Source organism: Zootoca vivipara, chromosome Z2 (assembly GCF_965207765.1).
Source record: "Zootoca vivipara chromosome Z2, rZooViv2.hap1.1, whole genome shotgun sequence".
NCBI classification, from domain to species: Eukaryota; Metazoa; Chordata; class Lepidosauria; order Squamata; family Lacertidae; genus Zootoca; species Zootoca vivipara.
The window spans coordinates 33466290-33492205 of record NC_142585.1 but is presented as its reverse complement, the minus strand read 5'-3'; the positions used below and the strand labels follow the sequence as shown (position 1 = coordinate 33492205).

Here is a 25916-nt window from a genome sequence, read left to right as displayed (position 1 = left end):
TTTTCATTTATTCCAAATATCACCTCACTAGTAGCCTGACCTCTCTGCAGCCTCACTGGGTGCAGGCACATCATTTAAAGCCTGGAGAAGATGTCAGGAAGTTAATTCATCCCACAGGGCAGCCAGGGAGGCTGTGGAGTGCTGGAGATATGTTTATGAGAGAGAGAGAGAGAGAGAGAGAGAGAGAGAGAGAGAGAGAGAGAGAGAGAGAGAGAGAGAGAGAGAGAGAGAGAGAGAGAGAAATGGCACTCTTGGCCAGCACCCCATGCCTAATGGGAGAACCTGCCCTCTCTCAACTTGGATTTTTATTCCGTGCGTCATGCTCTTCACCCCTTTCACCCATCTACAGTCATATTTTTTTTGTTCTAACTCTGCGACAGTTGGCCTACTGGTGCTAGAGACGGGAGATGGCGTGTCAACAGAGCAACTGAGTTAATACAACGGGACACCTCACAGTTGTTTTTCTCCTTCGCTCCTTGCTCTTCTGGTCCCCTGAATTTCCCCACGGGATGTATTTTTAAATAGCAGATTTATTTCCTATCCTTGAGTACCATCAAACCCCTGGAAGGGAACGAGGCACTGACAATTACACCAGCACAATGGGGGCCTGTCAGCAGCATGACGAGCCCTCCACTCCCCGACCACCCAGAGGAATGGAGCCGTCAGCCCCGCTGATTTCCAAGCCTTCCTCCGGAGATGATCATTTAACACGACACGTTGCATTAATCTAGATTAGCCAGATGAAATATTCATGGGCTCCTAAGCGGAGGATAGCTGTTCAAATCCGTTTATTAAGGACAGGGAACAAAGCGAGACATGGAAGGAAGTGTCAAGTTATCAGCTTTGATTGGCCATGTGGAGAGTCCCTCAGCTGTCAGAGAATATAAGAAGGGCCTGGCTGCTGGATCAGGCCAATGGCCCATTTCGTCCAGATTCCAGCTCTTACAATGGCCAACCAGATGCCTCTTCTGAAAAGCCCTCAACCAGGACCCCACCATCTGACCTCCAAAGGTAGACTTTCTCTGGGCATAGAGGTTCCTACTATCACAATAGATCAATCAGGCCAGAGGGTCAACTGTTCTGCTATAGTGGACAAGCAGATGCCCCAGTTGGAAACCTGCAAGCAGGACCAGAGCACAAAAGCAACTCTCTGCACTTATGGTTCTCAGCAACTGGCATTCAAAGGCAAACAGGTAAAAACATTTATGAGGGACCATGCTCAGTTATCACCAGCTTCAGCCAAAAGGATCTTGGGTCATAAGGGTCTCTAAGAAGGGTCTCCCTTCATGGATCCATGCCTTGTCGTGGCGAAGGGGCTTGAATAACTCAGAGAAGCTATGAGCTATGCCATGCAGGGCCACCCAAGATGGACAGGTCATAGTGGAGAGTTTTGACTAAACGTGATCCACCTGGAGAAGGAACTGGCAAGCCACTCCAGTATCCCTGCCAAGAAAACTCCATGGGGATTTCGAAAGGGCAGAGGAACCAGAGACCAAATAGCAAACATGCGCTGGATTATGGAGAAAGCTAGAGAGTTCCAGAAAAACGTCTACTTCTGCTTCATTGACTATGCAAAAGCCTTTGACTGTGTCGACCACAGCAAACTATGGCAAGTTCTTAAAGAAATGGGAGTGCCTGATCACCTCATCTGTCTCCTGAGAAATCTCTATGTGGGACAAGGAGCTACAGTTAGAACTGGATATGGAACAACTGATTGGTTCAAAATTGGGAAAGGAGTACGACAAGGTTGTATATTGTCTCCCTGCTTATTTAACTTATATGCAGAATTCATCATGCGAAAGGCTGGACTAGATGAATCCCAAGCCGGAATTAAGATTGCCGGAAGAAATATCAACAACCTCAGATATGCAGATGACACAACCTTGATGGCAGAAAGCGAGGAGGAATTAAAGAACCTTTTAATGAGGGTGAAAGAGGAGAGCGCAAAATATGGTCTGAAGCTCAACATCAAAAAAACCAAGATCATGGCCACTGGTCCCATCACCTCCTGGCAAACAGAAGGGGAAGAAATGGAGGCAGTGAGAGATTTTACTTTCTTGGGCTCCTTGACCACTGCAGATGGTGACAGCAGTCACGAAATTAAAAGACGCCTGCTTCTTGGGAGAAAAGCAATGACAAACCTAGACAGCATCTTAAAAAGCAGAGACATCACCTTGCCAACAAAGGTCCGTATAGTTAAAGCTATGGTTTTCCCAGTAGTGATGTATGGAAGTGAGAGCTGGACCACAAAGAAGGCTGATCACCGAAGAATTGATGCTTTAGAATTATGGTGCTGGAGGAGACTCTTGAGAGTCCCATGGACTGCAAGAAGATCAAACCTATCCATTCTTAAGGAAATCAGCCCTGAGTGCTCACTGGAAGGACAGATCCTGAAGCTGAGGCTCCAATACTTTGGCCACCTCATGAGAAGAGAAGAATCCTTGGAAAAGACCTTGATGTTGGGAAAGATGGAGGGCACTAGGAGAAGGGGACGTCAGAGGACAAGATGGTTGGACAGTGTTCTGGAAGCTACGAACATGAGTTTGACCAAACTGCGGGAGGCAGTGCAAGACAGGAGTGCCTGGCGTGCTATGGTCCATGGGGTCACGAAGAGTCGGACACGACTAAACGACTAAACAACAACAACAAGAGAGCTCCTGCCAGTCAGATCCAGCAACACTAGTCTATGCAAGCTCAACAACCTGGTGGGAGCTTCCTGCATCTATCCTGACAGCAGCCCCCAATCCCACATGCCTTCCGATCACTCTTCAGCTCTGCAATTTCTCCTCTCCTAGCCCTGCTTTCTGAGCTTAACCTCTGAAAATTTTTTAAAAGGGTTAATTCTTTTCCAGCCACCCACCCACCTACAAAAAGCTCTGAACATTCACACCCCTCCTGATTAGATTGTCAACCTTCAGAAATGCTTTGCTGCGCCACTGAGAGTGTGACAGCTCCCAGCCAAGGCTCTATTGTCAAGGGAGCTCAAAATAAACCCACAATCCGCTTTCAGTTTCCCACCCCATGGCTGCTGAGGGAGTTGCTGTTGCTCTTTTGAGCAGAGAATTCTACTCTAGTTGCTTTTCGTTTTAGACATGTCTTTTGAGAATTAACCCCTACTCCTCGTTTGTCTTTTTTAAGCCCACCAACTTCAGTGTCTCTCTTCACTAGGCTTTAGCCTATTCCCCGTCCAATTCCTGGCCATGTTTTAACAACTACAAGGCAGGAAGGAATTCAACAGGGGTATCTCTGCTTACTGCTCTGTATCCATCCTGATAAAAGAATAAATAAATAAATAAATAAATAAATAAATAATAAATCACACCACTTAATTCTGTTCAAGGCAAATCCTCTGCCAGAGGAAAATTATTTTGCCAGCTATAAGGCAATGGAACAGAGAGAAGTGCCTTATGCCAAGTTAGATCTGTGGTCCAGCCAGCTCTATATTGTCTGCACTAATATGGTAAGCAGTGGCTCTCCAGGGTTTCAGGCAAGAGTTCTCCCCAGTCCTACCTGGAGATGCTGCGGGTTGAATCTGGGGTCTTCTGCATGCACGGCAGATGATCTACCAATGAGCTATTATCCTTCCCACTGTATACAGAGGATGAGGATAAGGGAGTCTCTCTCTATTGCATTTTTAAATGACTGCAATCCACATGCTAGGACCTTATGGTGCAGCTTCGGTTATAAAATTAATAATAATAACAACATGAATACGAGAATGGGGACTTTTCAGTGGTGGCTCCCTACTTATGGAATGCTCAGGGAGGTTCATTTGGCATCCAAATATATGCAATGATGGTGCCAGGTAAAAACATTCCAATTTCATCAGGCCTTTGGCTTTTAATTATCTTCAGTGGTACCTCGAGTTACAAATGCCTCAGGTTACAAATGGTTCAGGTTACAAACTCCGCTAACCTGGAAGAGTTACCTCGAGTGGAGAACTTTGCCCCAGGATGAGAACGGAAATCGCGTGCCGGCGGCGCAGCGGCAGCAAGAAGCCCCCATTAGCGAAAGAACGCCTCTAGTTAAGAACAGTTTCAGGTTAAGAACGGACCCCTGGAATGAATTAAGTTCATAACTAGAGGTACCACTGTATTGCACCTTGCACAGGTGGGATGTTTTAATGTAGTTTTTTTTTAAAAAAAAAAGAATTATCTTCCCTGTTTAGGGAAGCTTTTAATGTTTGATGGATCTCTGTATTTTAGTATTTTGTTGGAAGCCGCCCAGAGTGGCTGGGGGAACCCGGCCAGATGGGCGGGGTATAAATAATAAATTATTATTATTATCTTTTAAGTTGTTGGATTTTTATGCTGATGTAAACGTATGCATGTTTTTTGCTTTTTGCATAAAATATTGTAAGTTGCTGTGACAAAAAAGCAAATCCACACTGAGATCCCTACCGTGCAGCCCGCAGCCTTCACCAGTTTGTGAGTGGAGAAAGGGAAGGCTTCATTGCTGAGGTCCGTATCCAGGACTTCCTGCAAGACAGCGCGGCTGTAAGGAAGGAGAGGAACCCTGGTGAGGAGAAGATGGCGACCAACTGCCAGCAATCACACGCACACACACACACACACACACACACACACCCTTCCAACATTCCCCACAATCCCTGGCATGAGGGCCAGCCCATGACATGTTGCTGCCTGAGGAAAAGGGCAAGCTGACACCTCCTCACATTCCACACCCCAAATGCAAAGCAACTACCAAGGCCCTTCAAATTTCTTCCACTTTGGCCAGTGATCCATCTCACTGTCTGCTGGGAAGGTGCCTCCCATGTAATCTTTTTGGTGCCTGCTGAAAACATTCTTGCTTAGACAAGCCTACCTAAGTATTTAGAATGTGGGTGGGTGTTTTAATTTTTTTTAGTTTGTTGCTGATTTTCATTTTTTTATGCTGTTTTAAATGGTTTTACTAATAATTTTAATTGTTTCATTCTCTTTTTAAGCAGGTTTTTTGGGGGGGAGGGTGTCTCTTTTACAGTCGGGTGGTGTGTAAATGTCATTAAATAAAATGAATAAGCAAATGTTAATATGACATGGGCCAACTCCAGCAAAATGCATAGAGTGTTAGATACATACACCAGTCATGTATAAGAAGGAAAACTGAGTGGGGACAACATCAAATAACTGGGTCATTGAATGCCTTGCCAAGGCTTCAATTCTCTATGATGTAGCCTATCCATAAGTAAGCATGAGAAGCTGGAGGTCTGACGTTGACATCACTTCTATTTGCATAGCTGATACAGGGGGCCATCCCTTGCCACCATGATTATGTTTAGTTTGGCCTCTGACACTTCTGCTTTATGTTATATGTTCGGAAACAGCCAGATCCCATAAGAGCCCACTGGATCAAGCTGATGTCTCATCTAGTCTGTTCCCACACTGAGCAAATAGATGCCCCAATGAGAAACTAGCAAACAAGACCTGAACACAACAACAACATCTCCTCCTGCAGTTTCCAGTAACTGGTAGGCAGAAGAATCACTGCTCTCACTATGGAGGTGGAGCATAGTCATTGTGGCTAGTAGCCATTGATAGCCCTCTCCTCTTCCATGAATTTGTCCAATCCTCTTTTAAAGTCATCTAGGTTGGTGGCTATCACTTCCTCCTGTGGGAGTGAGCTCCATAATTCAACAACATGCTGTGTGAAGATGGACTTTCTTTCTCCCAAACTTCCTCTTGCCATCCCATCAGACATTAGGCTTTAAGGTCTCCCCAATAGAGGGCAATCTCCAAGCTGGCAGCAGTAAAAAGCGTAGCAAACTAGCCCCAACTCATTCCTGTTTTAAATGGAATTCACCGCTTCTCAGAATGTGACTTCGGAGCATGGGAGGGGATTCTTAGAATCATAGAATCATAGAGTTGGAAGGGACCCCGAGGTAGGAATCTACAAGACAGAAATCTCAACTAAAGCATCCATGACAGATGGCCATCCAACCTCTGCTTGAAACCTCCAAGATAGAGTCCACCACCTCTTGTGGGAGAACTTTCAATTGTTGAACACCAATTACTGTCAGAATGTTCTTCCTGATGTTTAGCTTGAAGCCAAGTTACAGAACAGGAGAAAACAAGCTTGCTCCATCTTCCATGTGACAGTCCTTGAAGTATTTGAAGGTGGCTATCATAACTCCTCTTGGTTTCCTCTTTCCCAGGCTAAACATACCCAGCTCCCTCAACTGTTCCTCATAAGGCATGGCTTCCAGACTTTCCTGCTAACATTGAAAATCTCAGTCCCTCCAGAATCTGTGGTAATGAGTGCTCACTTTCTTTAAACATGCAGGAAAGCTTTTGAGGATCTTCCTGTCCCACCCTGAATAAACTGACACAGAAAAGTGACAGGAGCCAGAGATTATCTTTAGTGGACCAGGATATTTTGGGGCCCACTGAGCATAGGGTCCCTTGGCACATCACAGACGCCAACGCATCAAGGCTGACAAGCAATGGCTGTCCCCTGAGGATCTGCTCTGGGCTGAGGAAACAGGATGCCATTAACACAGCCATGGGCAGCATTACGAAAATGAAGGGCGTGAATGCAAGGATAATGAGTGGAAATCCTCTTAGACTCCAGTTGCAAAGCTTTGCTTGCCCTCAGAAATGTGCCATCAAAGAGACAGCTGGCAAGACAGAGCTCTCAGAAAGCTAATCAGAAGGAAAAGGAAAGCTCCAGAGAGACATGATACATGCTCCACAGGGAATCTCTTGCCCGATTTTGGGAGAGTGTCAGCCTTGCATGGAGAAGGTTCCACGGTTGGATCCCCAGTGGAATCTCCAGGTAGGGCTGTGACAGGCCTATGTCTGGAATCCTGGAGGGCTGCTGCCAGTCAGCATAGAGAATACTGAGCTGGATAGACCATTGGTCTGACTTGAGATAAGGCAGCTTCCGAGAGTTCTCTTGAAAGAGGGATCAGCTGTTAAACTACTCTGGGAACAGTAGCTCTCTGAGGGGAACAGAGGTATCCTTGCAACTCTCGGCACCCTGAAAAAACCACAGTTCCCAGGTTCTTTGTGAGAAGTCATGCTTGCTTAAAGTGGTATGATACTGCTTTGAACATATAGTGCAGAAAGGGTCTCAGGATGTAGAATTAAGCAGCTGACAAGATAATCAATATGCTCCTGAAGAATACTGAGGACCAAAGGAAAGAGAGTGTGTGTGTGTGTGTGTGTGTGTGTGTGTGTGTGTGTGTGTGTGTGTAAATGCATGTGCAAGAGAAGGGAGAAAAGGAAAGGGGGGAGGCAACCACCCAACTTTTCCTAAATAGCATTTGTGGAGCCACCATAATTCTGTAGTTATAAGAGCATACTGTACAATATGTCCTGCTGGATCAGACCAAAAGCCCATCTATTCTAGCATCCTGTTTTCTCAACGTCCAACCAGATGTGCATTATGGGAAGCCCTTGCAAGCAGGATCTGAGCACAACAGAAACTCTCCCCACTTGAAAATCCTGGTGGAGGAAGAACATCAGAAGAGCCTGGCTGCTGGATCTGGCCAAAGGATGCCCATCTCATCCAGTCTCCTCAATAGGAAGTCCACAAGCAGGAGCTGATATGGGTATTTTCTGTCTAAGACCACCCCCAAACTTGAAATTTACAAAGCCCTCTTGATCAATTTCTCAAACTCACTGAAATCCTTTTAACTGCTGCCAAAAAAAGATCAGTGGGTATTTCACCTGGGCAGGTACATTAAAATGGAGGGTGAGGGGGCGTTGGCTCTTGAGATTTTTTTTTAGAGGCTCCAAATCCAGAGCCCCATGGAACAGAGGAAACAGTCTTATACCTAGGACTCAGCTACACAGGTCAATTTATAACATTAAAAATGCATTATAAAAATGTGACACCAGATGGTGCTGTAGAGCAGAATCCAAAGTCAATGGCAGATTGCCTTGGGAGTGTTTTCTCCCCTGTAGCATTTTTTTCCATGGTGTTTTTTTTATATCTGTATAGATCCAGCCCTAGTCATCCTAATGAGTTACATCTAGCTCAATATCATCTACTCAATATTGACTGGCAGCAGCTCTCCAGGGATTCAGGGAGAAGTCTCTCCCTGACCCACCTGGAGATGCCACTGGGGAATGAACCACTGAGTGTGTACAATAAATATCCTAATTTATTCAGTCATGGGTTAAAAAGAACAACCAGACTACCCCTGAGTCCATTTCCCACCTGTGACTCTCACCTGTATGGTCCCTGGATGCTGATCATTCCAAGCTGTTCTGACTGGTCAATCAACTGGCACTGGAACTTCTTGTCCTGCAGGACTGTCATGATATGGGACCAGTTGTGCTGTGCTACTGCTCCCCCAATTGCAAGGTAGTAGCCATCCCCTAGAAAGGAGAACAGGTAATATTAAATAGGCATCGTGCTGCTTATCTACTACAGAGTCTGGTTCAAGGTCCTTGTATTAATTAACAAAGCCCTGAACAGCTTAGGTCCAAGGAACCTCAGGGATCACCAGAGTCCTTCTATGCCAGCTCCATCACTGAGATCATCTGCAAGAATGCCATTTGTCATACCCCTGAGTTGGTGAAGCTTGTTTGACAAGAACAAGAAACTGAACCTTGATTGTCATTCCTGTGAAATGCTCTGCCAATAAAGATTGAGCAGGTGCCTTCTGTGCCAACTTTTAAATGCCTGTTGAAAACTTTCCTATTCCACCAGACCCATGCAAGCAATTAAGAGTGCCTCCTTCCACAATAGTCAACTGATGCTTGCTTTTAACTGTTTATGGTTTTATTGCTGTAAACCACTTTAATATTTTTAAATGATATAGCGGTATACAAATTCTTTTATAAATAAATGCTTTCGGCAGCATCTGGATTCTGATTTGTGGGGCAAGGTCTCCATCTCTCTGAAAGAGAATAATGGACTTACCCGAATCCAGAGAGGGGTTTCCATCTTAGTTGTGAGTCCTGGAAGACCTGCTCCCTGCCTTGCAGGCTTTCCCCCACCTGACCTGGGAAGGTTGGGCCCCAGATAACTCCAGCTACAAAAGCTGAGGCTGCTGAATAGATTTTTGGGTTGGAGCAAAGTTTAGGGTTGGGGGGGACAGGAGGGTGTTCTTATTTATATTATTATTATTATTTTGTATCTTTATATTTAGATCTTACTATGATTTAGGTGGAAATTGTTCAACCTGGTGTACTTTTAGATGTGTTTTATTACTTACGACTATTCATTGTTCCATCCACTCTTGCCTCTCATCCCACCCACCACAGGTATGTGGCCCCAGAAGCATGGAGGGTGGGCATGTTGTCATCTTGGATGCTTTCTCAGTCGGCTTCCTGAAAGCAGCCATCTCTCTGGCACTGGGACCAGGATGCTGGATTTGTCATGCCTCAAGAGCAGGCAGCTGGTGCCCAGTGAAGCTGATGGGGTGGAATGCAGGGAGCCCAGCAGGGAGCCTTAACCAATGGCAAGGAAAGCCAGCTTAATTCTAGAAGACCCTGCTGAATCTAGTCTGGCATCCTATTGTCTCCGTGGCCAACCAGGTGGCCCTAAAGCAGACCCAAGCACAACAGCACTCTCCCCTACCCACTAGCATTCAGAAGCATTGCTGCCTCTAACAATGGAAGCAGAACTTAAGTGCCAAAGCTCAACCAAAAGCCTATCTAGCCCAGCATCCTGTTTTTACAGTGCCCAACCAGATGTGCCATTGCAAAGCCCACAAGCAGGACCCGAGCACAGCAGCACTCTCCTTACTTGTGATTCCTGGCAATTCAGAGGCATACTGCCTCAGACAACAGAGGGAGGACATAGACATAGCGCTAGTGTCCATCAATAGCCCTCAATGTAAGTTGGTGGCCATCATAGTCTCCTGCTGGAGGGAGTTCCACCGTTTAACTATGCACTGCATAATGAAGTCGTTTTTTATTTGTCCTGAAGCTTCCAGCATTCAGCTTCATTGGATGTCCACAATTTCTGGTGTTCTGATAGAGAGAGAAACATTAATCTATCTGCTTTCTCAATGCCATGTATTATTTTATTTCCACCAGGCAGCATTTTCTATAGTTTGTCCCCATCCTCCTCCTTGCTAAGTTCTACCGGGGCAACACAGGAGGATGTGCACACACCAGACAGGTAAAGCACATTTCCCCCAAAAGAATAATGGGAACTGTAGTTTAAGCGTGCTGTGAGTTATAGCTCTGTTGGCTAAACTACTGTTGCCATGTGGGGAGGACTGGGGCTTTGAATGTTCTGTAAATGTATGGTGTGTATGCAGTCTGAGACTAAGAGGGAGAAAAAATATGAATGCCAGGTCCACCCTCAAGACCAGGCATCTCCAAACTCTGCCCTCCAGATGTTTTGGGACTACAACTCCCATCATCCCTAGCTAACAGGACCTGTGGTCGGGGATGATGGGAATTGTAGTCCCAAAACATCTGGAGGGCAGAGTTTGGGGATTCCTGCTCAAGACGGAAGACAGGGAGGTGGGAGTGGCTGAGAGCAGGCTGAGCCCTGTTAGCCCCAGTGAGTCAGCCTCCACCAGGCTTCATCTAGCTGAGCTCCTTTTTACATCTGGACTCTCCTTCCTTGAACTCTCCTTCCTTTTTCAGCAGCAATTGGATGGCCATCTGTCAGGGATTCTTTAGCTGTGATTCCTGCATTGCAGCAGGGGGTTGGACTAGATGGCTCTTCGAGCCCCTTTCAACTCTCCAATTCTGTGATGTAAGGTCTAGTAAGAAATGCTCCCTCCAGCTACCCATTTTAGCTTGCCAGTAATTGTGCAAATCCATTCACAGGCTGATTTATTTTTAATTTGCCCTTAATTATTCCAAATAAGGGCTGTAGGAGCGGTCACGGGTGCACCTACCCGCCAGCCCAGAGACAGTAGATGAAGCAAGGGTTGACAGAAACTCAATAAGCACCTTTCAGTTTGCAAAAAGGCCTCAAAGGAGGAGTGTTTAATTAGGTTATGCTGGCTGCTGGATGGAGACTGGGGGGTGGGGGGGGAGACATGGCCAGCCTGGTGTCTAGTCATAGGTAATGAAATCACTATTCACACCAGCCACCCGCCATCCAAAAAAATTAAGGAGGCTGTCATGTCAAGGTCCAGGACAGAAAAGGATGTGACTGGCGTTCTCATTCCTGCTGTGCTGAGAATGACTTCATTTGGGTCTTGTGTGAGGGAGAGCAGTCCTGGAAGGTAGGTGAGGAGGAAAGAAGTAAGGGAAGAGGGTGACTCCATCAAGCCCCCTCCTGTGAAGATTTCCAAGTGTCATCCAGACTCAGACTGTGGGGCTGGAGCTGCCCGTTCCCTCCTGGCCTGGCTGTTGGCACCAGTTCAAGCTCCTGGATCTGATCTGGTGGAGGGGGGAGGGTAGTGTGCTTCGGTGGGTAGAAGACTGCTGTTTATCAATGGCAAGACAGCCAGACACCACTGACATCAGCTGCAACTTTTTTAAGAACGGTAACCTTATGAACTTGGCCTGGTGCTTGCTTTTTTCTCTTCCCTCCTGCTCCTTTTTCCTCGTGTGCCATGTCTCTTTATAGCTTGTTAGCCCAAGAGGTTAGGGAACCATCTTAAAACTGATTTCTGCAAGTCCTCCTGAAAACCCCGTTTTGGCAAGACGGCTCTTGCACTAAGCAGTAGAATTCTCACCCGCAAGAAGCAGTGATGGCAATCAACTTGGATGGCTTTGGGGGAAAAGAGGGCTAGACTAATTCATGGAGGAAAGGGCTTTCAATGACTACTAGCCATGAAGACTATGTTTCCCCTCAGCTGTCAGAAGAGAGATTCAACAGACAGGCTCTTATGTCCCCTGGATTGCTGGGAGCTGCCCACCTCCAGACCCCACCAAATGTTTCAAGAGTTGCCCACCCAGCTCCTGTCCACCCCAAGACTTCCAATCTAACTGCAGCACTACTCAAACAGAGTGCTAGGAAAAACCAGCATCTAACTGGTTTAAAATGATCAAGGATCAGTGTTGTTGCCGTTGCTGTTTTACCTTCAAAGGCAGGTGACAGCGCAGAATCCTGTGTGCCAGGGTCTATTGCACTAACGGTCAGATCACTTTCGACTCCCCCACGCATATTCAGCATGCAGGTATAAACTGTTGCTCCTGAAACAGAAGACCCAGATCTTTTTTTTTATCCCCAGATCATTCCATAAAAGCAGCATTTGGAAGCAGGAATGCATACATATGCAAAGTCATTTAAAACACAAAAGGAATTCAGAGCGAGAAGCCCTGATAACACTTTACTGGGCAAAGCAAATGAGAACAGGGTAATAATGTGAGAAGAAAGGTATGGAGAGGTTGGCCTTGTACATAGCATATATTTAGACATTCAATCAAACACACAGAGGGGGGAAAAAACTCCCTCAGAACTCCAAAGCTAGTCAGAGCATGTGCTAACTCAGTAATGGTCATGCCACCCTTCCTGGTTGCTAAGCAACACTTCCACTTGTCCCCCTCTTGGCTAGCTAACTAACAAAATTAACCCTTAGGCTACAAAGTGAAGGATCCTTGCCTTTGCTCTTCCATTAGGGGAGAGGAGGTGTAGGGAAAACAACTCCATTAGGATTTATCGGAATTGTTCAATAACTAAACAGTCTCCTTTTAGCTGAGGTAACAATTAGCTGAAAGGGATTTGAATGATGAGAAAGGAAATTCCAACCAATCATCAGGAAATGCTTTGTGACAGTAACAGCTGTTCAATAATAGAACGAACTCCCTCAGAAGGTGGCGGACTCACCTTCATTGGAGGTATTTAAAGAGAAGCTGTCAGGGATTCTTTAACTGTGATTTATGTAATGCAGGGAGTTGGGATAGATGTACAATTTTACGATTCTAGGACTTTAAAAATGGGGTGAAAGGCAGATGTAATATGAGAAAAAAATGAGTAAAAGTTTGTGTGCATCTCCCTTAAACACACACACACACACACACACACACACATTTCTTCCCTGGTGGCGTTGATTTCCAATAGGACTATGAGCCGAATTCAGTCAAAGCCTGAATCCCGAACTGAATAGATTGTGATCTCATGTAGCTACCGTAGTTGCTAAGAGGCATACTTCCTCTGAGAGAGGAGGAACACAGCCACCCCAGCCACTGCAGTTGCCACTGGTAGGCTTGTGCTCCCATGAATTCGTATACGCCCCTCTTAAAGCCATCACAAGCAGAGCCAAATCAACACAGCCTCCATAGAGCCTGCAGCTCTCTGCGTCCTTTGGGGTATTCAAACCTCCTCCCGGGCACAGAGCCCTTTGTTTGAAAGCAACCTCCCCAGCTTGATTGGCAGAAGCCTTGGCTGAACGTATCATTAACTGGGATGGGATTATGTGCCTGATGCAAGAGAAGGCATTGATGACATTGGCAGTGCCAGCAGAACACCGCTGGAAATAAGCGGGTGGGGTGGTGGTGGTAGGGTACCTGGAGGCTTGGAAACATCAGCCGTAAACAGCCAGTCAGCTGCCCTCTTGGCCTCTGGGCCGACGAGGTAGAATTTCCCAAAGTAAGACATGTCGAACACCGCCAGGGCATTTCGGCAGGTTAAGCATTCGTTCCTGATCTAAAACCGGGGAGGGAAAGAAAACAGAGCCATGGGGTGATGGGGGCACATGGCAGGGAGGCTTGGTCATGTTGAAAGGGAGAATCAGGGGGCATGTAAGGAGTCGCTCAAGGTGACGAGAAAACACAAAAGAAAAGAAAAGGGACCTGTGGATCATGCTTTTTATAGCTTAAAAAGAAAGACAACAGATATTCCTTGGATTTTTTCTTCTTCAAAAGTTACACCCACCACGACAATCTCTTTTCCAGTGTTTGGCATCCCACCTGGCATTCCGTAACTCATTTCTGAATGCAGTGACATCTCATCAGACTACCTGTTAGACATCTTTTTACCCAAAGAACTCAAACCTGAATCATTTTTGATTTTATGTTTCAACAACTAAAGGTTCCCCCCCCCCCCCGCCAAGAGATGCTGTGCTGGGTGTATAGAACACAGAAAGCTGTTATACAAAGAGCCAGCTGTGGAAACCCCTCCCATAAAGGATGCTGCTGTAGCAACAAAGTTTTAAAAAGCCTCAACTGGCTCAACTGGTTGTGGTGCAGTACTAAGGGATGCCAGCAAGCCTGAGCTCCCCTGCCAGAATATCCCAGGTTCCAATCACTGCATCTGGAGTGGGAATGTCCCTTGCCTGGAGACTCCCTCCACCCATTAGAGGCCCCTCTTGGCAACAGGACCACTGCATCCTCCTCCAAGGGCATTCTACTCACAACATTGTGGTGAGGTGGGAAATCAAATGTGTATTCATCCGACAGCAAGCGGTTGTATTCATAGTCTTCATGTGGGGTTTGGTCATAAGCGCCATAATAATCATATTCCAAAACCTGTAATAATAATAATAATAATAATAATAATAATAATAATAATAGTGACTGTAAATTATTTGTACCCCACCCACCTGGCTGGGTTTCCCCAGCCACTCTGGGCAGCTTCCAACAGAGATTAAAAATACATTTAAACATCAGTCATTAAAAGAAGCCAAAATTAGCCAAACCCATCCCTCTGGGAATTCTGCCCCTGGTGGGTTAGATGCCAAGGATAGGAGGTTTTCCAATCCTTGGAAAGCCCAAAATGGCCAAGATTGGGGGGAAACACACACCCATACATTTAAAGTCAGAGGGAGGTCCAGGACAAGACTGGGGTAAGGAGGACATTATGTGGATCATCCTTCTCACATTAATGGGGAGGCAGGCTGGTCAAATCTGCAAGCTCCTGGGGCAAAGAGCAGCACAGGAAAACAGGCAAAAGAGACTTTAGGGTACCTCATAATGGTAGTGCTAGAGGAACAAAGGTCACATGCAGAGACATGATGCTCCACGATGCTCCTCCTTGGTATTACATCCCAAAATTTTGTACTTACTGGTGCCTCACTCTTTGGATGGAACCAGCCTGGCCTCTCCCAACCATGTCTCTCTTGAAATACACATCCTTGTTGCAGAAGTTCCTGCGAGGGTCACAAAAATTTGAATGCAGAGGGAGGAGATGGAGGGAAGAAGATTGTTAAACAAAAACTGAATCCCAACATTCCATTGAACTAGGAGCCATGAAATGAGCTCTCTCTCGTGCTATTGCCTCCTCTTTGTTGTTCCTGGAGCTAATGTTGTTCTAGGCTCCATGCCCCCAAAGTGTTAGGGTCTACCTGGGGCCTCTCACCACAAAGCCTGCTTGAGGTTTTAATCGCTACCAAACTGACAACGCCCACTTCCCTCACAGTTGTTGGATGGCTTTTCTCCCCCCTGCCCGAACATCACACAAGCTTAGCTAAGTTGTGTCTAACAGCTTCACTGCTACCACACCTGCAATGCAACATAGAGGATTCTTCTCTAAAAACAACTTGCGCCACATCCCTTCTGGCCGTGAGGGTACATAATGGTAGGTGGCTTGCTCAAATAAAGTCTCGGCTTTGGACCATCCATGAGGTTTCTAGATCAAACCCTAGAGTCGTGCAAACACAATCCATTTCAGGACATGCCTGTTTCAGAAGTTTTCCAGCGAAAGCTACCCACATCCCTGGATGCCTCTCTGCCTAACGCCCCCATGTCCACCCAGAATTTCTTCCATGAGCTTTGGGTCTGACCTCATAGAGGGGGTCCTTCCTCATATTGCGCCCAGCCAGAGGTTCATCATGTGGGAAGACGACAGAGTAGTTTTTTGCATATGATTCATGGCTCCTTTCCCGGATCCAGCGGTTGTTGTTTGTAAGGGAGTGGTGAAACCTCCTAAAGAGAGGTGAACATTTCAGAGATGGACAGAGACAGACCCAAGTGTTATCTTCAGCTGAGGACCAAATGGTGAAATAAAGAGATGAGTGTGCTGTCACTACCCTCATTTCCCCCCAATACCAATTATATTTGGTGGATTGGTTTCCAATCTGGACATGGCATAAGCAAACACCAGCAACTTCTACTCCCAGAAACCCTACTGCAAATGCTCCCAGCACATTTTTAAATGCTAAATTTGGGTGGTTTCAAACTGGGGGGGGGTCATGGAAAATGGGGACAGAGGGGGCAAATATAACACACCCATCTCGTCTCTGTCTAACCTGTTTACTTCTCCATTTGGCTAATACCCGAAGAAGTTTATTAGTGGTGTGTACATTCAAAATGGAGGGATTTGTTATTTTTTGTTGTTACTTTTATGGCCCACCTTCTTTGCTCCAAGGAGCTCAAGGTAGAATGCAAAAAAGGATAATTGGACAGCGCCTCAAGGACCTTGAGCAACAGAACAAAGAAATCCTGCCCTTGGTTTGCCTTCTTTTCCCCCTCCCAGCTGGAACCCCTGTCACGCTATCTGTATAAATTAACCATCTCTAAATTCAGACGTGCTTTTGCTTTAGCCAGATTGGATGTGTTGCCCTCTGCCATACTCGAGGGCAGATTTCAAAAGATTCCAGCAGAAAAACGACTCTGTCCCTGTGGAATTGGCAACACGGAAACAGTGGCTCACATCCTTCTGTCATGTCCCCTCTATAAAGACTTGCGGCTCGATCTCATTACACCACTACTCATAACTATCCCAGGCCGCTCAATTGAGGCCACATTGTTCTTTCTTCTATCAGATCAAAATGACCTGAGAACAACACAAGTTGCCAGATTCATCGAGGGTGCAATGAGACTAAGGGCTATCTTTTAAACGATAATCATAGTCATATGACTGATTCTTTTATCCATGTTGTTTTTAATTGTATATTGCGTGTATTCTGTTGCTATGGCTGTCAGCTATGCAAATAAAGCTTATTGACTGACTGATTGATTGATCTCAAGGTAGTATGCATGGTTCTCCCCCCACCCATTTTATCCTCACAACAAACCTGTGAGGTAGGTTAGGCTGACAGTGAGTGACTGGCCCATGGTCATGCCCAATGATCTTCATGGCTGAGTGGGGATTTGAATCTTGGTCTTTCTCAAATCCTAGTCTGGCATTCTGAGCACTACATCATGTTGCAACATCCATGACAAATTAGAGGCATGAGTTGGCATTATTGCTGATTTCTTTCAGAACTCAGGAAGATCTCCATCCACAATGGTGTTGGACTTCCAGGAAGGCAGATGGAGGTGGTGGTGACAGCGTGGAGGGGGTCGGTTTTAGTGTTCTGGTTGAAAGGTTCCAAGCATAAGGGGCAGCACAAAAGAGGGAGGCAAATCTAGATATCAGCAAACCATTAGTTGTACAATCAGGGCCATCCCTACCATTAGGCAGGGTGAGGGAAAGTGCCTCTGGTGGCAAATGGAGGCAACCAATAAGACTCAGCTACAGTGGTGCCTCGCTAGACGAATGCCCTGTAAGACGAATTTTTCACTTACCTAACGAAGAGATTTTTCGAGCGGAGGTTGCCTCGCTAGACGAATTCGTTTTGTGAAAAAATCGTCTAGCGAATCGCGGTTTCCCATAGGAATGCATTGAAATTCAATTAATGCGTTCCTATGGGCAAAAAATAAAATAAAATAAATCAATGCATTCCTATGGGATTCGCTAGACGAATTTTTCGCAAAACGAATTGACTCACAGAACGAATTAAATTCATCTTGCGAGGCACCACTGTAGTAATAAGAGCATAGGAAGCTGCCTTACATGGAGTCAGACCACTGGGTGCATCTTCTAGTTCAATACTGTCTAAGCTGACTGACAGTGACTCTCCAGGGTTTCAGGCATGGAGTTTTTCCCCAGACCAACTCAGAGATGCCATTGGTTGGGGACTGAAGCTGGGGCCTTCTGCATGCAGAGCAGGCTCACTAATCACTGAGCTACAGCCCTTCCCCAGTCTTGCCTTGCATCTGGACCCCCAAGGAGTGCTATCCAGTCTTTTGCCTCAGGCACCAATACATACTTATAATTTAATAACCCCTGCAGAATTTGCAGAGTTCCGCAGATTAACAAGGCCATATGTTCAGGAACAGGATTCTGAGCTCCCCTTGAGGAGGCTAATGATGACAGGCATGCTTATCCTCACACCACTTTTGGTGCTAAGATGCTCTTCCATTGCAGAATCCAAAAGTACATTGCAACAAAGGAGGCTGTTGGCAGGTTTTGACACAGAGGTGCTTCTGTGCCTGCCTGTTTGAGAACATGCCATTTCCTCTGCTTCGGAACAGCACACCATTAAAATAAATTATGTTTTGAGTTACGCTGACACCACTCTCTTCCTCTGGAGGTAGGAGGGTACGAGGCACTTGCTTGCTCTACGTATGAAGGCAGAGACAGACGTTACAGGCTGCATCATCGTGGTAGAGTCAGGTCTTCCAATTTCCAGCTCTTGAGCTCACTGTCTGCCTGGCTACCAGCATCACTTATATACATTGTTCCAATGCTGCCCTCTGCACCACTTAGTCATAGTTCAGTGGAAGAGCAGCTGCTTTGCATGCAGAAGGTCCCAGGTTCAGTCCTTGATAGCATCTCCAGGTAGGGCAAAGAAAGTCTTCTTGTCTAGAATCCTGAAGAGTGCCTGCCAGTCAGTGCAGACAACAATGAGATGGAGGGACAATAAGAACCTAAGAAGACCCTGTTGGATGAGGCCAGTGGTCCATCTAATCCAGCCTCCTGTTATCACAGTGGCCAACCAGATGCCCTTTATGGGAAACCTGCAAGCAGGACCCAAGCCCAAGAGCCCTCTCCCCTCCTAGGAGGCAGTGGAAGACAAGAATGTCTGGCGTGCTCTGGTCCATGGGGTCACGAAGAGTCAGACACGACTAAACGACTAAACAACAACAACATGGAATAACTGCTTGGTTCAAAATTGGGAAAGGAGTATGACAAAGCTGTATATTGTCTCCCTGCTTATTTAACTTATATGCAGAATTCATCATGCGAAAGGCTGGACTAGATGAATCCCAAGCCGGAATTAAGATTGCCGGAAGAAATATCAACAACCTCAGATATGCAGATGACACAACCTTGATGGCAGAAATGAGGGTGAAAGAGGAGAGCGCAAAATATGGTCCGAAGCTCAACATAAAAAAAACCAAGATCATGGCCACTGGTCCCATCACCTCCTGGCAAACAGAAGGGGAAGAAATGGAGGCAGTGAGAGATTTTACTTTCTTGGGCTCCTTGACCACTGCAGATGGTGACAGCAGTCACGAAATTAAAAGACGCCTGCTTCTTGGGAGAAAAGCAATGACAAACCTAGACAGCATCTTAAAAAGCAGAGACATCACCTTGCCGACAAAGGTCCGTATAGTTAAAGCTATGGTTTTCCCAGTAGTGATGTGTGGAAGTGAGAGCTGGACCACAAAGAAGGCTGATCACCGAAGAATTGATGCTTTAGAATTATGGTGCTAGAGGAGACTCTTGAGAGTCCCATGGACTGCAAGAAGATCAAACATATCCATCCTGAAGGAAATCAGCCCTGAGTGCTCTCTGGAAGGACAGATCCTGAAGCTGAGGCTCCAATACTTTGGCCACCTCATGAGAAGAGAAGACTCCCTGGAAAAGACCCTGATGTTGGGAAAGATTGAGGGCAATAGGAGAAGGGGACGACAGAGGACGAGATGGTTGGACAGTGTTCTCGAAGCTACGAACATGAGTTTGACCAAACTGCGGGAGGCAGTGCAAGACAGGAGTGCCTGGCGTGCTATGGTCCATGGGGTCACGAAGAGTCGGACACGACTAAACGACTAAACAACAACAACAACAAAGTACAAAAATAATAAATAAAATTGAAAGACAAATGTAAATCATTGTATTCAACCAAGTTCTACCCACAGGAGACTCCATCAGAGCTACTTTGGTCATGTCCACCACTTCAGTAGGTCTACTCTAACTAACAATGGATACAATGACCAAAAAGCATTAAGTTGCCTAAATGCAACACAGCAGACCTCAGCACAAACCCCAGCATTAAAGACAGATTTTTACAAAATGGAGGCCAAAGTTTTATAAAATATCTGCTGCCCCAGATGTTGCTGAACCACATCTCTCACCAGCCCCCAACAAGCATGGCCAATGGACGATGGGAGTTGTAGTTCAGCAGCAGCTAGAGGGCCAAAGTTTTCTTCCTGCTGGCCTACGTGAACAGGAAAGGTTCCACGTCACACTGGAAATACTATAAAGCTGGCAGCAAAAGAGTCTCACTGGGAAGACCTAGGGAAAATCTACTGGACCATCTAGCTCAGTTTTGTCCACTCTGAATGGCAGTGTCTATATGAACCAGAGAGTTGTAGAGTTGGAAGGGACCCCGAGAGTCATCTAGTCTCATGCAACCTACCTGCAATGCAGACGGAGAATATTCCCACCCCTACCAGGGTGGAAACCAGAACTTTCTACATGCAGATAGGACACACTATGCCTGGCTGCTGGCCTATCTTCATACATCAGTCTATGAAAACTGCCTTATTCTGAGAAAGACCATCAGACTACCTAGGTCAATATTGCCTGCACTGACTTGAAGTGGCTCTCTGGAATTTCAAGGCAGGAGTCGTTCCTGGAGACTTGAACCTTAGACCTTTGCACACAAAGCAGATACTCTACCACTGAGCTATGGTCCTTAGTCCTTACCCTAGAAAGAAAGATTCCAGTCTTCATAGTCCTGGGTAAAGGGCTCAGAAGAACAAGGATGCAAGAAGCTTCCTTATCCTGAATCATACCATTGCTCCCCCTAGCTCAGGACTCTATATGCTGGCTGGGGGTTTCTCTGCCATTTGCTGCCTCCTCACTGGAACCCCCCGCCACTGCCAGGACACAGGTAGCATTTATCGTCAACTCCATCCAGCACTTTGTGCTCCCTTCACACTGAAGCTGGCAGCCTCAGCAACCTTTTTAAACAGGGTTTCAGACAAAGATCCCCCTCCGCCTCACCGGGGAATTGAACCTGGGACCTTCTGTATTCAAGGCAGATTCTCTACGGGGCCAGAGCAGGAAGGTGCTCACCTAATGTCATAACCGTACATGTCCTTTTCAGGATACCCATGGATGATCCAGTGGGCCAGCTCCTTCCCACAGCCACCTCCGAGCATCATTCCTGGAGGGAGCAAAGAGCAAATTTGTGGAAAGACTACGAGCTCAGTTCTGGTACAGAAAACAAATTCCTGAGCTGAGATGCGACTCAGGAGGGCAGGATATGACGGCTTTACTCTCCTCAAATTACTCCTGGATTCCTGAGGGCAACAGAAAGTGTCAGATATTATGGGTTGTATCCAAAGCAGATTCTATGTTCAGAGGGAACCCCCCTGCAGTTAATATTCATGAGTCGTTTAGATTCATTCATTTCAAAAGATTTGCTCTGGAGTAGAACTAAGTTGGGCAAGCCAGGACACACCAGCCTACCAATTATAGGGGATAGCTCTCTGCTTATGTGTTGGAGGCCCAAGCTGTGATGACTCTGGGGTCAGAGTCCTCAAGAGATGCAGCCAAGGATTCAGAACTGAAGAGGGGAACTGCCCTCAGTACCTACCAGAGAAGTACATAGCGAATCAGAGGCATTCGTGCAAGATGAGCACACATTGCTAGTACATCTCCAGATGGAGCAGAACATCTGGGGATGACTGCTGCTGAAACACCACTGACGGTCTGCTGGCTTCTCCAGCCTAAGCCCTGCAAGCAACTGTCCAGAGTGCTGCTGAAGACAGCGCTGCAGCTCCTACTGAAGGCTCAGTCTGAAGATGATGGCTGCTGAAGCAACATCCTGTGGGTCTCTCCAGCCTAAGCCATGCCTAGAGCTGTTCAGGGGCCTAGCCTCTACACTGCTTGGGCTCTGGGAAGGGTCGCCTTGTGAGCCACAGACTTTCCAGCTCTCTCCTGCCAGTTCCAGGTTCCCAGCACCGTGTGTGCACATAGTGGTGTGCGAGTAGATCTCGTGCAAGTGAGGAGATGCCTGTATATAAATTTAATAAATAGAAGTAGTAGTAGTAGTAATAGCAGATCATACTTATGTAGAAGAGAAAGTTCGTCTCTTACCAGCGCTGTTGAAACCACAGCCCAGAAAGAAGCCTCGGACCTCTGGCGCTTCCCCCATGAGAGGCTTGTGGTCAGCAGTGAATGACTCTAAATCACAGGGGGAAATAAGGAAACAGACCTCTGAACTACCAGTTTCTGGGAACCACAGAAGCAACAAGAGCTGTTGTGCTTAGGCCCTGCTTTATGGCTTCTCACAGGATCCTGGACTAGATGGGCCATTGCTGTGATTCATTTTTAACAAAATAATTGCAATCCTCACAGAAGACAGGTTAAAAATATTAAAGCATTCAAGGCTTTTGGTGTAACCAAAATTTTAACATGCCTGCTATACCAAAAGCAGGCTACTATGAAACTGTTTGATGTTTCTGAAGCAAGATGTGCTGTTCTCACCCACCAGCTGGTAGACAGGGCAGTGCACTTCAGTGAAGGAACTTCAGGAGATCACTTGACATCTGGTATGGAGCAGGTGGGTGTGACTTAGGAGAAACGGCCTGTCAGGCCAAATGGGGAAACACTAGAAAGAATATCCTGATGTGAACAGTGGAATGGACTTCTTTGGAAGGTACTTGACTATCTCCTTCAATGGAGGCTTGTAAGCAAAGGGTGGGTGGCCACCTGTCAGGGATTCTTGAGCTGTGGTTCCTGTGGTACAGGGAGCTGGACCTCCCTCCCAACCCTACAATTCCAAGATTCTATGAAAGGCTTTGGGGCCAAATATTCCCACTGACCTGAGGTTCACCAGTGTCCTAGGTTGGCCCTGAAATAATATGATTGGCAACCGGGTCAGCACTCATTTCAACAAGGTTTAAGATGAACCCGAGAAGTCATCGGCTTTTTGCCCTCTGCCAGCAAAAATGCCATTGGCCTTCCCTATTCTTAGTCATCCTTTCATGCACTCCAATTATTTCCAAAATTGTGGAAGGTGAATCAGAGCACTGAAGAAGAAGTATCCTCCTTAAGAACAGTTCTCTCCCCTAATTGAGCTGAAAATACTTAAGGGGCTATTCCTGGCTTCAATATATATATATTCACATAACAGTCGTCTTTCTCTCACTTCCAACCCACACATTCCAATAAATTACATCGTGTGTTCATCCTGTAGCTGATATTTATTTTTTTATTATCATCAGGGGAAAGAGAGGTATTTTATATATTAGTAAAAAGCTGAACCGATTTCTGCTGTCAAAGTTTCATAAATGTCAACAAGCTATGGGGTGGTAGGTGGAGAGAAAGAAAGGGTTAAATATTTCAAATTACATAAAGGGCCCTGATGTGTTGTTCCGTTGTTTTGGTGTTCAAAGAGTCAGTCAAAGGGGAATTTCTACACATTCTTTTGCACATTTCTTTTTTTTGGGGGGGGTGTTATGTGACAGCAACCACACCATGGAACTCCCTGATTGTTGACCTTCAATGTACTCTTTCCAGCACCTGTTAAAAACATATTTTGCTTAGGCAAGCCTACTCAGATATATAAAATGTTGGCATGTGGTTTAATCTGTTTTTAGCTCATTGCTGATTTTTTTTTAAAAAAATTCAACATAGGGATGTTTTTAACTGCTTTCATCAATTTACTCCTTGTGTAAACTGCTTTGATGTTTGAAGAAAATCAGCAGCAGAGTATCTAAAATACAAGAATGGGACACAGTGCATAGCAAATCCAGCACCCTCTAGACATTGCTGGACTATAACCCTCATGATCCCTTACCATTGGTCATGCTGGCTGCTGGGACTGCTGGAAGTTGGGAATCCAGCAACATCTGAAGAGCACAATATTGGCTACCACCGACACAAGGGTATCAGGGTTATGTCTCCATATTGCTATCCAGGTCAACAATCTATCACTCTCTCTGGCTTGTGGCATGTTTCTTGAGAGAGATCAGGGTACGGTTAATGCCCAGCTGGTTATATGCTTTGCAATTGTTTCTTCTCCCCAGGGCACTCCTGCTATGGATGTTATGAAGGTAGCGATTGCTGTTCTGATCAGTTACCTGTGACAATCAGCACTGTTTCCAGTCCCCTGCAGCTCAGTAACTGCCAATTATGCTCCATTATCTGTCTCTCTGTGAGTTATGTACTGTGGTACCTCGGTTTAAGTACACAACTGGTTCCAGAAGTCTGTACTTAACCTGAAGCGTACTTAACCTGAAGCAAACTATCCTATTGAAAGTAATGGAAAGTGGATTCATCCGTTCCAGACGGGACCGCGGAGTACTCAACCTGAAGCGTACTTAACCCGAAGTATGAGTGTAATTGGTTCTGGAAGTCCGTACTTAACCTGAAGCGTATTTAACCTGAAGCGAACTTTCCCGTTGAAAGTAATGGAAAGTGGATTAATCCGTTCCAGACGGGTCCGCAGAATACTTAAACTGAAAGTTTACTTAACTGAAGCATACTTAAACCGAGGTATGACTGTAGCTTACATAGGTATTTACATACCCTACACAACCATTTATGTAAATATCAGTGGAAATCAAATGTCAAAACAATTATTTTAAATTGAAATTTATACATTGTTTGCAGACTAAAGAAACAACAACAACATTTTTCATGCACCACATACTTAAACTATGGAACTCACTCCCACAGGAGCAATGGTGGCCCACCAACTTGGATGGCTGTAAGATCCAAGAGCAGGCTTTTGAAATTTGCTAGGAATCTTACACCCTACCACTACTGAACAATTATGGCCATATTCACAGTAAAGCACTACAGTTCTACTTTAAATGGTTGTGGCTTCCCACAGAAGAATTCTGGGAACTGTCATCCATTAAGGGTGCTTGGGCAGCCCCAACTCCCCTCTCACAGAGCAATAGTTCCCAGAGTTTCCTGTGAAGAGGGGTTGTTAAGTCATTCTGAGAATTTTAGCTCTCTGAAGTTAACAGGAGTCTCCTAGCAACTCTAAGCACCCTTAACAAACTACAGAACTCTTGATTGCTTAATGCCATATCACAGTGCATTAGACGGATAGTGTTGGTGTGATAGAAGCCTTCCTTCTCCCCATTAGATTGTAAACTCTTTGGTTCAAGATTCTGTTTGGTTTGGTTTATGCAAATTGACAGCAAACTGTATATAAATAAGAATTCCAGGCAAATGCCGCCTGACCAATGTAGCCTGGCAACTATCTCCACTTTCTCTAGCTAATTTGGCTGCCAAGAAAACAGAACTCTGGTGCCACCTTTAGGACTAGCAATCATGACATTCTTCTACTCTGACAACCTCTCTCCCCCTTTTGTCACTACCCTCTGAGTTTCATAATCAGCTTTTTTCTTTTACCTAACTCCTAGCCCAGGACAACAGTCATTTAAACCCTTCCAGTCCTATTCCCTAGTTAAAGCTAGGAAGCTTTAACTTCTTTTCTCACTCCCTGGGCCAGCCTCTTCACGAGACCGAGGGAGGAAGATGCCTCAGGTGGAAAGGTGGCAGGGAGGGATGTCATAAAATTCCAACAAAAATGGAAACTGGAGCATAAGTTGCTTATTCATCCCATGTCTGGAACATAAATCAATCCAGCAAATGGGCATTAGCTGCTGCTGCTGCTGCCAGCCAGCCAATGATATGGTGCAATGGTTAAAGTGTTGGATTATAACCTGGGAGACCTATGTTTGAATCCCCACTTAATCATGAAGCTCACTCTCTCAGCCTAACCTACCCTCACAGGATTATTTTGAGGATGAAATGGGGGTGGAGGGTGGGAACCATGTAAAATACCCTGAGCTCCTTGAAGGAAAAGGAGGCATATAAATATAATAAATACCGTAAAACTTCAACAAATAAAATGCCCTTCCCCTTATTTGTATAGTGTTTCCTTTGCACTGAAATGGAGGGGTTGGAATAAAATGATGACACCAGAGTAGACATGAAAGTTACATCATTTTGCCCGCAGTAGACAGCAACATAAATAATGCTGGTTTTTGTGGAAGGTAAAACTACAGCGGAGTGGAAATGGGTCTGCAGGCAATGAATACCATGCAGAATGGAATGAAGTGTCTCATCTTAAGTCCCTAGTGGCGAGATGGCAG

The 25916-nt window shown here is 45.8% G+C and overlaps 1 protein-coding gene across 2 annotated transcripts in view; it reads right to left on the bottom strand.

Annotated features, from left to right (window-relative positions):
- Positions 1 to 25916, bottom strand: part of SARDH (sarcosine dehydrogenase) — a 46625-nt gene that overhangs the window by 7429 nt on the left and 13280 nt on the right. For both annotated transcript variants that reach the window (XR_015948696.1, XM_035113124.3), the window contains exons 10-18: positions 21898 to 21984; positions 20872 to 20962; positions 15584 to 15725; positions 14867 to 14950; positions 14217 to 14330; positions 13371 to 13509; positions 11943 to 12056; positions 8174 to 8321; positions 4401 to 4494 (exon numbers count right to left, since the gene is read on the bottom strand). Coding sequence is in view for 1 of the 2 variants with exons in the window: in XM_035113124.3 (XP_034969015.2) it covers positions 4401 to 4494; positions 8174 to 8321; positions 11943 to 12056; positions 13371 to 13509; positions 14217 to 14330; positions 14867 to 14950; positions 15584 to 15725; positions 20872 to 20962; positions 21898 to 21984 (1013 nt within the window). In the remaining variant the exon portion in view is untranslated. The remainder of the gene's footprint in view (positions 1 to 4400; positions 4495 to 8173; positions 8322 to 11942; positions 12057 to 13370; positions 13510 to 14216; positions 14331 to 14866; positions 14951 to 15583; positions 15726 to 20871; positions 20963 to 21897; positions 21985 to 25916) is intronic.